The sequence below is a fragment of the Motacilla alba genome, unplaced genomic scaffold (assembly GCF_015832195.1).
Source record: "Motacilla alba alba isolate MOTALB_02 unplaced genomic scaffold, Motacilla_alba_V1.0_pri HiC_scaffold_28, whole genome shotgun sequence".
Taxonomy (NCBI): Eukaryota; Metazoa; Chordata; class Aves; order Passeriformes; family Motacillidae; genus Motacilla; species Motacilla alba.
Genome location: NW_024037374.1, coordinates 5195683 through 5208639, shown reverse-complemented (window position 1 = coordinate 5208639; position 12957 = coordinate 5195683). Strand labels below are relative to the sequence as shown.

The window sequence follows — 12957 nt, the reverse complement described above, 5'->3', positions numbered from 1 at the left end:
TCATACATGCTTCCCCAAGTTGCTGCTCTAGGTGCTGTGAAGAAACAAAACCAGAAAAAAAAATCAAAACAAAACCAACCAACCAAAAAAAACCCCCCAAAAAACCCCAAAAAACCCCCACCAGAAAACCAACAAAACTCACACAAACAAAATCCCTACCAAAAAAAAAAAAAAAAAAAAAAAAAAAAAAAAAAAAGAAACAAAAAAATCAAACCACACTTATCTTCCCTTACTGCTGTATAAAGACAGGACAGAGCCAAACTCTGGGGCAAGAAATGGGCAAGAAAGCCCATTTTGGCTGACAACAAACTTTTTATCCTATTTTATCCTTATATTGCTTTTATCCCGTTTTCTCCCTTTTGTGAGAAACAACTGCTCACTTTGAAAATTTAAAAAGGTTTATTAAACCTTGACAAAAATACAACAAAAGGACTATATAAAAAATTCGCAGCACTGAACTACCCTCGTGGATACCACGTGACCTGTTTATCTTCAGTATGGCTGCTCAGTCTCTTACATCCCTGGGGGGGGGGGGGGGGGGGTTTGCATCAGCCAGCCCCGGCCCCTCCCAAAGTCTGTCAGTCAGCTCTTCTTTGCTATTTATGGGTGGAGACTGCTTTCTTATAACTTGTTTGGAGATCCGGTGTTGCCATGCCGCACCCCCTAAGCAACAAGCTTTTCCACTCCCAACTGCCCCACGCAAGTGGCACATGTGCATGCCTTCTTTTTACCTGTCCTAGACAACCCTGGCTGTCTGATGGTCACAATACGGGGTGGGGCGGGGGAAGGGAAGGGAACTATGGAGAGAACAGAGGACATTTAAACTACAATAACACTACCATACATCACTAAAGCTTTTCTTAATATTCACACAATAGTTATCTTTTATTTGCGAGAGCCAGTCATTTAATTGTCCATCTATAACATTTTCATCTCGCTGCTCTCGGGCTGCGCGCACCCGCCGCTCCTCATCGCCGCTATCGGCGTTCGGCGCATCGACTGCTCTGGGAGCGGCTTTGCCGCCTGTGCTACGTCTCGGCAGGGCGGGAAGTGCAGGCCGCCATCGAGAGCGGAGACCGGACAGGAGAGGGGAGGTGAGTGGCTCTGGGAGTCAGGGTCCAGGATCTGGGATCCAGGTGGGAGCAAGAATCCAGGTGGCTCCGGGTTCCCTCTCTGGAGTTCCTGTCCTGCCGTCGCAGCCCTCTTCCGCCCGGAAAGGGCCGGAACGGGGTGGTTGTGCGGCCTGCGGGCGGGCAGACATACACACAGACAAGCCGCCCCCCACTCGCGGTGCCGCTGCCCGGGGTTGTGAGGTGTCGCCGACGTTGGCAGCTGTCGCGGCCGGGGGTTCACTAACGCCTCTCCTGTGTGCTCTGCCCGCAGGCAGTTCGCAGGTGCCGCCGAGAATGGACATCAGGCCGAACCACACCATCTACATCAACAATATCAATGACAAGATCAAGAAGGAAGGTACGAGTGGCTGCCGGTCGCTTCTGGTTGTCCAGTGAAACCTGGTCATTCACTTGCACACGGCACTTTTCTTGCAGAGGAGCTTTTAGGAGCTCCCGGAGGTCTCTGAAGTGCTGAGCAGGAGACCATGAGCCAAGCTCTAGGCAAACGCTTTCTTGTGTAATGAAACAGTAGCTAAAGCAAACGCACCTCCCACTAGATCAGGATGCTGAGATCTCCCTACAGTCCAGTCTTGAATGCTTTCAGGGATGGGGAGTCCACAGCTTCTCTGGGAAGCCTGTTCCAGTGCCTCACCACCCTGACAGTAAAGGATATTTTCCCAGTATCACATCTAAGACTCCTCTCAGTTTGAAGCCATTATCCTTTGTCCTGTCACTCCAAGCCCTTGTAAATAGTCCTTCTCCATCTTGTAGGCAGGCTCCCTTCAGGTACTGGAAGGCCAAAGTTAGATCACTCCTAGGCTTTCTCTTTTCCAGGCTGAACAACCCCAAATCTCTCAGCCTTTCCTCATAGGAGAGGTGCGCCATCCCTCTAATCAATTTGGTGGTCTCCTGGCCTTGCACCCACAGTTCCATGTCCTTCCTGTGCAGGGCACCCCAGGTCTGGATGTAGCCCTGCAGGTGGGGTCTCACCTGAGCAGGGCAGAATCCCCTCCCTCACAGGGTGCTGCCCATTCTGCTTTGAATGCAGCCCAGGACATGGTTGGTTTCTGGGCTCTGAGAACACATGTCCAGCCCCTTCTCCACCATCACCCCAAGTCTTTCTCAGTGCTACTCTCCATCTGTCTACCCCCCAGCCTGGATTGATACTGGAGGTTGCCCTGACACAGATGTAGCATCTTGCACTTGGTCTTGTTAAATCTCGTAGGATTGCCATGGGTTAAATACAGGATGTTTAATTGCCTGTTAAGATTACAAAGTACTTTCTATTTTAATACAGGTCTTAAAGTAATTTTTAGGGAAAGTGTTTTGATAGAAAACCTTTTTTATTTAAAAAAATATAATTAATATAGTTAGGAGCAGGTGGAGAAAGTGACAGTGGACTGGTATTACCAAGTCTCAACATCAGTAAAGAAGAGGCAGCATTTGTACATTGCTAAAATAGTTCAAGTGTAAAAGTTTTGTGTTAGAATGATTACACAGTACAGATCATTAATTTAGCTTTATTTGCATAGTACTAAGGTTTAATTTGGCATGTATTCAGGTTATTGTAGATGATTAAAGTAAATCCAATGCAGCTGTAAGCTGCAGTAGTCCCATACAAAAATAATTTGGATCCAGAGTATGAGTGAGAAAATTGATTAAATAGTTACAACCAAAATTTCCAACTTTAATTAGCCTTTAGGTAGTTTGCTGCATTCTTGTTTTACATCATATCTCTTTACTGCTGCTTGTTTCAGTTTTGATTTTCTGATCAGTCTGAGATGGCTGTCATGCATTGTACTTGATTGTGTGAGTGTGTGGTGCATATAACTGTATGAAAATGTTTTTACATACCTTTATGTAATTGTTACTCCCTTGGAATGGTAGAATGGATGGCACTACAACTTCTTCACTGCCTGAATCCTTGAGGTATGAAACCGAATGTTGCACACCAGTTTACAAAACCTGGACAAATAAACTTGTAATGATGCAACAGTTTTGACAAACTCATGTACTCACTGTGTGAGCTAAAGCTTGTAAAAAACATTGTTCCCAAAGGACAGCAGACTTGGTAGAAGTGGAAATTTGCATGTACCCTGTTCTAATCTGTTTTCTCCCTTGGTTCCCCAGAGCTGAAGAGGTCCCTGTACGCGTTGTTCTCACAGTTTGGTCATGTGGTTGACATTGTGGCTTTAAAAACCATGAAGATGAGAGGACAGGCATTTGTTATATTTAAAGAACTTGGATCATCTACCAATGCTTTGAGACAGCTACAAGGCTTTCCGTTTTATGGGAAACCAATGGTAAGTTATTTTTTTACCTTTGTAAAGAAGAAAAATACCCTGATGATGTGATACTCTGTTTTGGTACATTCACCTTGGGAATGAACTCTCCTATGTAGTTGTTACCAAAGGATTACTCAGGTAATGATGAGTATCTGCATTTGTGCAAGCTGGAGCAATGCTGAAGAGACTGCAGTTACAACACACACACTTTGAACTTAACATTTAGATTTTTTTAATGGGGGACTTTTATTTTTCTATGCTGGATTAAACTTTTTAAGATCTTAAATATTTTCATTTTACTCATCATGTCTTCCATTGAACCGGTTAAATTAATTCTGTAATATTATTGAAGTTAGATTAGTTTTCAGTTACTTTATGTAGAGTAACATTAACTACTCTTAGATTGGTAATGAATAGCTAGAATGTGATGCTTCCTTTTTGAGGTAACAGTGAGAAGGGTGAACATCTCCAGATTGCTTTCCTGATGTAACCACTGATTTTTATTTTTTTTAATTGATGGCTAGTTCTGCTTGACTGTAGATCACCAAACCAAGTAACTGTACTTAAGTATTACTTCAGTGAAGCAAATATAGTGCTGGTTGATAGAACATGATTTAGAAATGTGCTTCATTATATGCAGAATAGCACAGTTGACCTGCTTTGTTCTTGTCTGCTTGGATAATTAGGCATGTCTTAATTCTGCAAAACTGTTGGTGAGGTGTAACAATACATGCAAATGGCCCACGACTTCAGCAATGGATGGGTACAATTCTACTGGCTCTCAGCTCATGGCTTTGAGCACTGAAGAGAGCAGTTGTGCTGCTGAGCCACAAGCTATTTGCCTTAACACCTTCAGATTCTGTAATTAAATCCTTAACACAGAATTTTGCAAACTCGGTCCGCCATTTATCCTTAAGGAGTTTTGTGCTCAGTAGAACTCAGTAAGAAATAAAAGGATTGAAGCTTCAGAAGCTTTCAAGTGTACTTCCATCTTTGAACATTGCCTGCAGCCTGTATACTCTAAGCACTAAACAAAAGCATTAAAAAACATCTTAAGCTGTTGTGTAGTTTTGTGTTGAGGTAGTCTCTGATAGGAAAAACAATAGGATTGTGTGCACAAATAATCATGTTGCACACTGGTATAGTTATACCTGCATCTGCTTAACCTTCAGCTGTGGGGAGCCTTTGTCAAAAGAACAGCAGCATTTATGCAGTCCTGTTGGGATTAAGGTGGATACTTGCCTTTTCTGTTTAAGAAGTTTGGGTTTTGCTGAATTTACATTTCTGCAGAGATCTGAGAAATCACTTCAAAATTTAACTCCCTTTAAAATGGGACTGAAAACTCACAGTTTTAATAGAAGCTAGTGCTGATTTTCTCAGATGTCCTCTGTATCTCTTTGTAGGTGCTACCTTGGCAGATGTTAAGAAAGATGTTGTTCGATAAATGGAGTTCTGATTTCAATGAGCTAAAGTTAGTAATTTGCATATTAGGGGTTTTGTTTTAGACTTCTGTAATTGTGTTCAGAAAAAACTATGAGAATTGGTTACTTTATAAGTGTACCTACACTTTATAACAATGTTTTTAATATAAAAGATTTCTGCAAAAAAAAAAAGTGTAAATACACAGTTAATGTAAGTGGTGCAAAATGTTCAGTATCGTTAACTGTAGAATATACTCTGTTTTTCTTTTTTCTTTTAAAAAGCGTATTCAGTATGCAAAAACAGACTCCGATATCATCTCTAAAATGCGTGGGACTTTTGCTGATAAGGAAAAAAGAAAGGAAAAGAAGAAAGCCAAAACTCTGGAACAGTCAGCAAACACACCAAATAAAAAGGTTATCCAGGTAAGCTGCTTCTCTGTTTAGAAAAAAAAAACCCAACAAAAACCCAAACAAACAAACAAACAAAAACCCAAGAAAACCACCATAAAAAAACACACACACAAAAGCATTCTAAATAATTTTTGAGGATGTTGTCTTTTGTTACTTTTCAATTCCCTAAATTGGGGTCTGTTGATCATCTAGAGTTCTTGAGCATTTACTAGACATTGAAGGAGAGAGGGCTGGTTATGTAGTCCTTGCTGTTCCCTTTTTTTTCCCTCCTTTGCTATTACCGGATGAAAATAAAGAAGTAGGGCAAAGATACAACAAACCAAAGTAGAAACTAGCCTCTTAAGGAAAAAAAAGGAGAGTGTGCTTATCTTTAGTGTTAAGCTTCAAGTGCTCAACCAGCTCTTCTCTTCAGTGTTTTAATTCCATGTTGCCTAATAAGGACAGAATAATGGTAAATGAGAATAAGACAATTAATTTATGTTAGATATTAGATATTCCATGTTAGATTAACAGGAGTTAGGTTGGAATTTTTCTCCACTAAGGGTTGGCTTGCCTAAAGTAACAACATTTAGTAGCTTTTTTGCTGGACTATAGCAGAAAACATCAAGGCACCTGACTAGATTCCCCCAGTTTATATATTGGACATGATATTCTGTGCTATGGAATGTCCCTTTGGCCAGTTCTGGTGAGCTTTCCTGGCTCCCTCTTGGCTTCTTGTGCACCTACTCACTAGCAGAGCATGGGAAACTGGAAAGTCCTTGATACAAACAAGCGCTACTTACCAACCACCAAAACATCAGTTCGTTATCAGTGTTACTCTCACACTTAATTCAAAACACACTGTACTAAGAAAATTAATTCTATCCCAGGTGAAACCAGGATACCTGTCTAGGCCTTCATTTTCAAAACTACTTCCTCCCTGTCTATTAAATTCTGTAATGTGGAGAAATACTTGACTCAGCCATTAGATTGATCAGGTAGTACTGATGTTATTTCTTTTGTTTGCCTGGTTTTGGAGCTAAACAAAATTCACATAATTTGTTCACTTTGGGAAGTATTTCAAAGGCACCAGATGTTCCTGGATTGCAGCTCAAAAAAACCTTTAACATATGTCTTGAATTGTAGAGAAACATGGCGATATGTGCTTGTTTATTTCTAATGAAACACCTTTGTAAAACTATTTTGTACTTATTTGCTAGGGAGCAACACAGAATTCAGCCAGTGCCCCAGGGACTACACCACAGAATCAGGTAATTTTTTTTATTTTATCACTAAAAGCACTAATGTTTATATTTATTCTTTATGAGTAATTGTTTGTTACACATGGAAACTTGAGGATATATTTTACAGCTTTGTTTTTGTCCAATGAGACATTTATCTCACAGCTACATGACAGTAAACAAACAAAACAAATCCCTTTTTTTGCTATATCTGGTTGGCAGGAAATAAGAATCTGCAGTTTCTCACTACTTTACAGAAAACTGCACTATTAACAAATCATACTGGATTCTTAAATTTGAACTGTGCTTAGTATCAGTTGAAGGATTCTTAATTTTTTTTTTCATTGCTAATAAGTTCCTTTTAACTTACTTTGTTCTGGCAGCAGATAAAGAAAAGGAAGACAACACAGGATGCCAAAATATCTGCCTAAAAGCTTTATTTTAGGAGTTTGGGGGTTCTCTGCTCACTTCTTTTTTTTCTCATAAGTGTCTTATTTTCCAAAGGATTGTACGGAGATGTAGGAACAACTCCTTACACTTCATTCATCTTGTTTGCTCAGTGACCTTCTAAATGATTCATGTTAGACGTGAAAGTGGTATAGAGCCAGGATTTGCAGGAGAGCAAGTGCCATAGAAGAATATCTTTGCCTGCCCTGCCTTGCATCTTTCTTGAGTACTGCCATTGCATACATAATCAACAGGCGAAAAGGTCATCCTCCCTGGATTTTCAGGCACAATGTGTGTATGTCAGTTTGCATCAAAGCACAATACTGAGTGTTTGGGTATTTCTTTGAACATCAGAAGTTTATTTTCTAATGGCACTACCTGGAATATTTCCATCAGTAGAAGGAGATTGTTCTGCTGAGGCTTATTATTTGGCACTGCTTTGAGGATGATTGAAGTTGGGGTGTCGAGTTTATTTTTATATTTATAATTTACTTGATCACTTGAAGATTGCAGTAAAAGCAAATGACTGTGGTGGGTGGCTAAAAATTCATATTAGCAGGGAAATCTGTTAAAAGACTAAAGCTCTAAATCTAAAGGGGTTTCTAATTAAGACATTTTAATTGAGCTGTGTAATAAAACCATGTGGATTCTGTGAGTTTTGATTGCCAGAGATACTCAGTATTTTGGTTGTACTGCAGGTAAACAGGGCTTGGCTTCCCACTGCTTTCCGGAAGGATGTAAGTCCTTCATACTTTCTACCACTGCCTTACAGGTTGTCTTGAATAGCGCTGCAGCCACTACTGTGGTGCATGGGTGCAGAGAGTACTGCAGTGTCAGCTCTTGACTAGTTGAGTTTAAATGTGACATCTAAGACAGTATGGTATTGTGATTTTTGTGGAAGTAAGAACCTCTCCAAATTAATATATCCATGTAAAAGAACAAAGGGGCTCTGTCTGCATATTGATAAAGGTGTGGTGAAGCTCAGATAGAATGTTATGAGCAAAACTAAAGAAATATGAGTCTTCGTTCAAATAATCATGCAGACAGATGCAAAGGAACTGTATGCAGCTATGTATAGTCTTCTGAGCTTTGATCTTCTGTTGCAGGTGCTTGATAACCCACCAAACTATATCCTTTTCCTTAATAATTTGCCTGAGGAAACAAATGAGATGATGCTGTCCATGTTATTTAATCAGTAAGTTTTGAATAGAAATGATTTCTCCTTTGAATTCTTCTGCAACTTGTTGTGTGTATGTTTTCTCAGTTAACAAGCTCACTTTTTAAAAATAAGAGTTTCTTCTGAAGGTATTTCATTTGTTTGTCTTACTGCCAAGGTTACAGATGTCAGTTCTGATGACTTGGTTCAGAAAGCAAATCCGATCTTTTTCGTAGCTGGTTTTGATTGTGATTTATCTGCTATCAATTTGCATTGGATTTAAGCTGGTGACTGTAATACTAAAGTTCGTAGGACAGCAGGAGCAGTTTTAAAACTAGTTAGATTGCTTCTGTATGTGTACAGCTCTAATTAAACTGCTTCCACGTAATATTCCTTAATTGAGGCATAGTTCTAAGGATAGAACATTTAAAACCCTTCAATTTAAATCTTTCATTAGCAATAACTATTGCACTAGTAGATACTTCTGATAAGATGCTACTGAAGAGAGATGTATTATTGAGCTAAGAAGTATTTTTTGACTCTCACCTTACTTTTAAGGTTTCCCGGATTCAAAGAAGTACGCTTAGTGCCAGGGCGCCATGACATTGCATTTGTGGAGTTTGAAAACGAGAACCAAGCAGGGGCTGCTCGCGACGCTCTCCAAGGATTCAAGATCACTCCATCTCATGCCATGAAAATCACTTATGCGAAGAAATAGCTATATGCTCCTGTAAAGGAGTTCTGTGGATAGGTGTTTTTTTTAAAACTCTGGTCAGCTAGCATGTTTGCTGTTCTCTGCAGAAAACATAAGACTCGAATAGAATTGCCACAATGACTAGGGCACATGTAAAATTTTCACAGATCACCCGGATAGGAACTTTTTCTGTTGAAATACTAATTTTTATAAAATAAAATATAGATATGCTGGTTTTGACCCATGTTCTTTCCTCAAGTCTGTCTCATTATTGATTAGCCTTGCAGTTTAAGAGCTTTTAAAGTGACCCTTATTTCTCAGAAGTGAGTGCTAAAAATAGCTTTCTTTCCAGAGCAAAAGTATGGTCAGGGATGCTGAATGCCAGCATATTCAGAGTAAATACAGCATTCAACCTCAGTATCAAGGGGACAGCTGTTTTTCACTTAGGAAATACAACTTATCATTAGTGGTTTTTCTCCGCAGGTATAGTTAGAAATTCATTACAGTTTGGCAGTAGTGCAATTCAACTTGGTTTTGTCTTGGTGGCTGGCAGTAGAAGCAAGTCCTGAGAGGAAACATAAAAGCTTCAGATTTTTAGCCAGACTTTTCCAAAATATATGTCCTAATCCTTCTGGGTTTCTCAAGGTTTGATTTATTTTATTTTTTATCATTTGTTAAAAACTGTAGGTTTGTGTGACATGAAATACATTGGATGCAGTGAAGTAATCAGATACAGTATTGTGAGTTGTAACTGTTCTAAATATTTCAGAAAAAAATCACTTTAAAAAGTTGTAGTGTTTTGTATCTGCAACATAAGCCACCTTTATTTGCACAAGATACAGAAAATTGAAGTTTCACCTGCTCCCACAGTACATTGCAAAATTATGTCTCTTTCACAGTCATTTCAATTATCGTCCTATCTCCATTTATGTACTTTTTCCATTCTTTTTGGTGATTTTGTGTATGTTCAATTTCACAGGTATTTTAGTACTTGCAAATGAAAATCATTCCAATGTGCCTGTAAGAGCAAAAAATGACAGTTATTCCATCATACCCTTGGATTTTTCCTCCTGCAGTCATAAATTTATAGATAATAATTATGCTGTCATTTCCTCCCACTAGTTTGTGTGCACATGACTACCATTGCTTTTCACTTTTATTCACTTTAAGGGTTTGGAGCCTGACTGCTGTACTGTTGTAAAGGGAACCGTTTAAGTCAGCCTGTGGCACTGTTTAGTGTCTGGGACCTACAAACCCTCAACGGAGTTCATCTAGGTAATGAAAACTGAGATGGTTGCTGTCCTGCCATGACCTGTGTTTTGCTCTGACTGCACCTGTGGAAGGGATCTTGCCTGTACAAGTATGCAGTGCTTGAGTTCTTAGATTTTAAATTGTAATTAGTGACTTGAAAAGCCTTTTTACTGCCTTGCAGCTCCCTAATCAGTTACATTTTGTCCATCTGCTGTCATCCCAGTGGGTCCTTTCTGTAGACAGGAACAGGGGAATCTCTGCCACTGAGGATTTTTGGTCCACGGAAGATTGTGCTTTTTAGTGAGCATTTGTGAAAATTTAGGACAGGAGGATTTAGAAGGATATAATTTCATTTCCTTCTTACCAGGGTCTGACTTAATTTTCATTCTCAGACATTGCTTGAAGTACGATTAAGGCTATGGACAGCTCTAGGAGGGCTTAGAGTGTTTAAATAATACAGTTGCAGATTAAAATTCTAATACAGAGTGGTTTTGGGAGGGGATTCAGCTTTATGAGTCAGCCCTGAGGTTTTGCCCCTGTCTATAGCTCCTCTGGTGGGATGGAATGTTGCCACAGCCCCTATATATTAGCCTGGTGTATTTGTCCAGGTGTCTGCCTCTTCCATAAAAGATGGGGATTGCTGGACCTGGCACACACTCAGCAAGTACTGCAACAAAGAAAAGTGACACTAAGTGTTTATTTGATGATTTTACTTTTGTGTCTCAGATTAATGTGTCCTCTCACAACTTGAATTTTTATGGAGAAGCTTACCAGCAAGAAGCTGTGTACTGATGATGACTGTGTCTGTAAGTAAATTTGCTTTAACTTTGAGGACAAAAGAGTTTTAAAAATAGTGGTGGAATTGAAGGGAAAACTACTTTGCTTGTTTAGCTCTGTCATATATTTTTCTGGTCAACTGCCTATGTAGAATGTTTGTCTTGGTTCAGGGCAAATTTGGGAGAGAACTCCGAAAGGGGCTTCTCTAGAAAAGCAGATTCAATTGGCCCCTCCCTGCAACTGGTTCAGGAGAAGATAGCTCCTTGGAGAAAAATGGAAAAAAACCTGATCATTAAACAATAAAACCTAAACAATATTAATAAAACGTCTTGCTGCTCCAAAAAGAGACAGAAAAGTCCCCTCCCTTGGTTGCAGCTTGGCTCACTCAGTCTCATATCAGTCCCTCTGGCACTGGAAATGCCGCGGCCCAGGCCTGGCCCAGTGGACCACAGGTGCAAGCTGCTGGTGCTCTTCTGGGTGTTCAGTCCAGAGCAGGTTTCAACATGTCCAAAGAAAAGGAAAAAAACCACAGTCCAGAAAACTTCTTTGCCTCAACTAGCAAAAACTAACTAAAAGCAAAGGAGACCTCTGTTCCGCTGTCTCTGTAGACAACACAGTCCAGAAGCAGAAATGTGGAGGAGTGAGTGCAGTGTCTGAAAACAAACTGCACGCTTCTCTCCCCTCTTCACTCTCTAAAACAAGTCTTAAAGGTGCAAAACTTATTATTCACCATAAACAGAACAAGACGATTGGGGATAATAAACCTATGTTTTGTCCTATCACAACAGACCTTGCTAAAAAGTTTGTCCCCATCTTTCTTATAAGCCCCTTTCAAGTATCGAAGGGCTGCTGTATGGTCTTAATGTGTCCATATTAGACAGGCTGTGTGGTGGGATTGAAAGCTGTGAGTACTGAGATAGCACCTGTGGCAGTATGTGTTTGCAAACAACAGACAAAATACATTCAATTTCCCTGTGGCTATGAATAAAAATTATGAGGTGAGATTTAGCTATTGCTAGTAGAAAATGTGAGTTTTTTTTCTCAAAGCATCGTTTCATATCATTGCTTACAGATATTAGCGTATCCAGTTCTACATGGATATGGAAGATGCAGCTCTATACTTCACAAGATGAAGCTTTATATACATAAAATATACATGTCTCTACAAAGATATCATCCTTTCCTCTTCAATCACAGTGCAGGAGCTACAGGCCAGAACTGGACATTCTGTGGTATAAAATAAGACCAATGTTTGTTGTCCTTGACATTGCACTTAATCCTTAGCCTGAGTTGTTATGATAAAAACTTGCAGACATAGCTAGTTTCAACTCGTGTTTGCTCTTTAACCAGCTTGTATGAGCTATGGATATTTTATATACAAGTGGATACTATATGTGGACAGCAAAACAACTAAGAGGAGAATAGTTCCAATGCAGGATGCATACACCAGGGAGTAGGTATACATGTATTATCCTTTTCCATGTTGCACAAAGGGCAATATTTGGAGTCTCACAGCAAAACAGCTTGCTAGTACTTCTTTGATGGCCATCATGACAGAATGTGGGCAGTGTGTTTTTATTCCTCTTTGCCTTTTCCCTGGCTACCATCAGAGACCTTGTTCAAAATTACCTCTTCTGTACAGAAAAATAACTCAATAACTTCAAGCAAGCTTGAAGGGGGTATCAGAATCTGTCTTTGCTACTTGAAAATCTGAGCAAGGTAGTATAAGGGTTGACTTTGTGATATTCATAAAGCATTCAGCTATGAAGGAACATCGTAGTGGCAAAGCTTCTTGTCTCCTGAATTCAGTCTCTAATGGCCAACTGCTGGATGGTCTCCAATCCACTCTAGCTTTATAGCACCTTTTGTCTGCACAGTGTCACAGGTACTTGTGTAAAAACTGTCATCACATAAACACCAATGACCTATGCTACGGTCTGAACTCGGGTATGATAGGCTAGATTAATTTACAGCTTCATTATATGACTTTTGGGCAGGAACATTTTTTAAAGTGGTATAGAGCATTGTAACTTTATCTATTAGTCTACCAGGGTGTTATACAATGAATGAAGCAATTCTCAACATCTTTGTCCATGACATATCTGACAGCAGTCTCTAACTGTGTAAATGTTCCATTGAGAAGGCATGTTGAGTAGATTCTCTCTGCACAAGGGATAGTGTGT

The 12957-nt window shown here is 39.8% G+C and overlaps 1 protein-coding gene across 1 annotated transcript; it reads left to right on the top strand.

Moving 5' to 3' along the window:
- Positions 1-954: 954 nt before the first annotated feature.
- On the top strand, positions 955-11782 carry SNRPB2 (small nuclear ribonucleoprotein polypeptide B2). Its single transcript, XM_038126178.1, has 7 exons — positions 955-1094; positions 1384-1470; positions 3243-3415; positions 5101-5241; positions 6429-6479; positions 8003-8091; positions 8611-11782. The coding sequence occupies exons 2-7, from the start codon at positions 1407-1409 to the stop codon at positions 8768-8770; spliced, it is 678 nt and encodes a 225-aa protein (XP_037982106.1). The 5' UTR covers positions 955-1094; positions 1384-1406; the 3' UTR covers positions 8771-11782.
- The last annotated feature ends 1175 nt before the right edge of the window (positions 11783-12957 follow it).

Excerpts from the sequence above, each read along its gene's own strand:
- SNRPB2 (XM_038126178.1), top strand. The coding sequence starts at position 1,407 with ATGGACATCAGGCCGAACCACACCATCTACATCAACAATATCAATGAC. Across the intron at positions 5,242-6,428 it reads CAAATAAAAAGGTTATCCAG|GGAGCAACACAGAATTCAGC; the intron begins GTAAGCTGCTTC and ends CTTATTTGCTAG. Across the intron at positions 8,092-8,610 it reads CTGTCCATGTTATTTAATCA|GTTTCCCGGATTCAAAGAAG; the intron begins GTAAGTTTTGAA and ends CTTACTTTTAAG.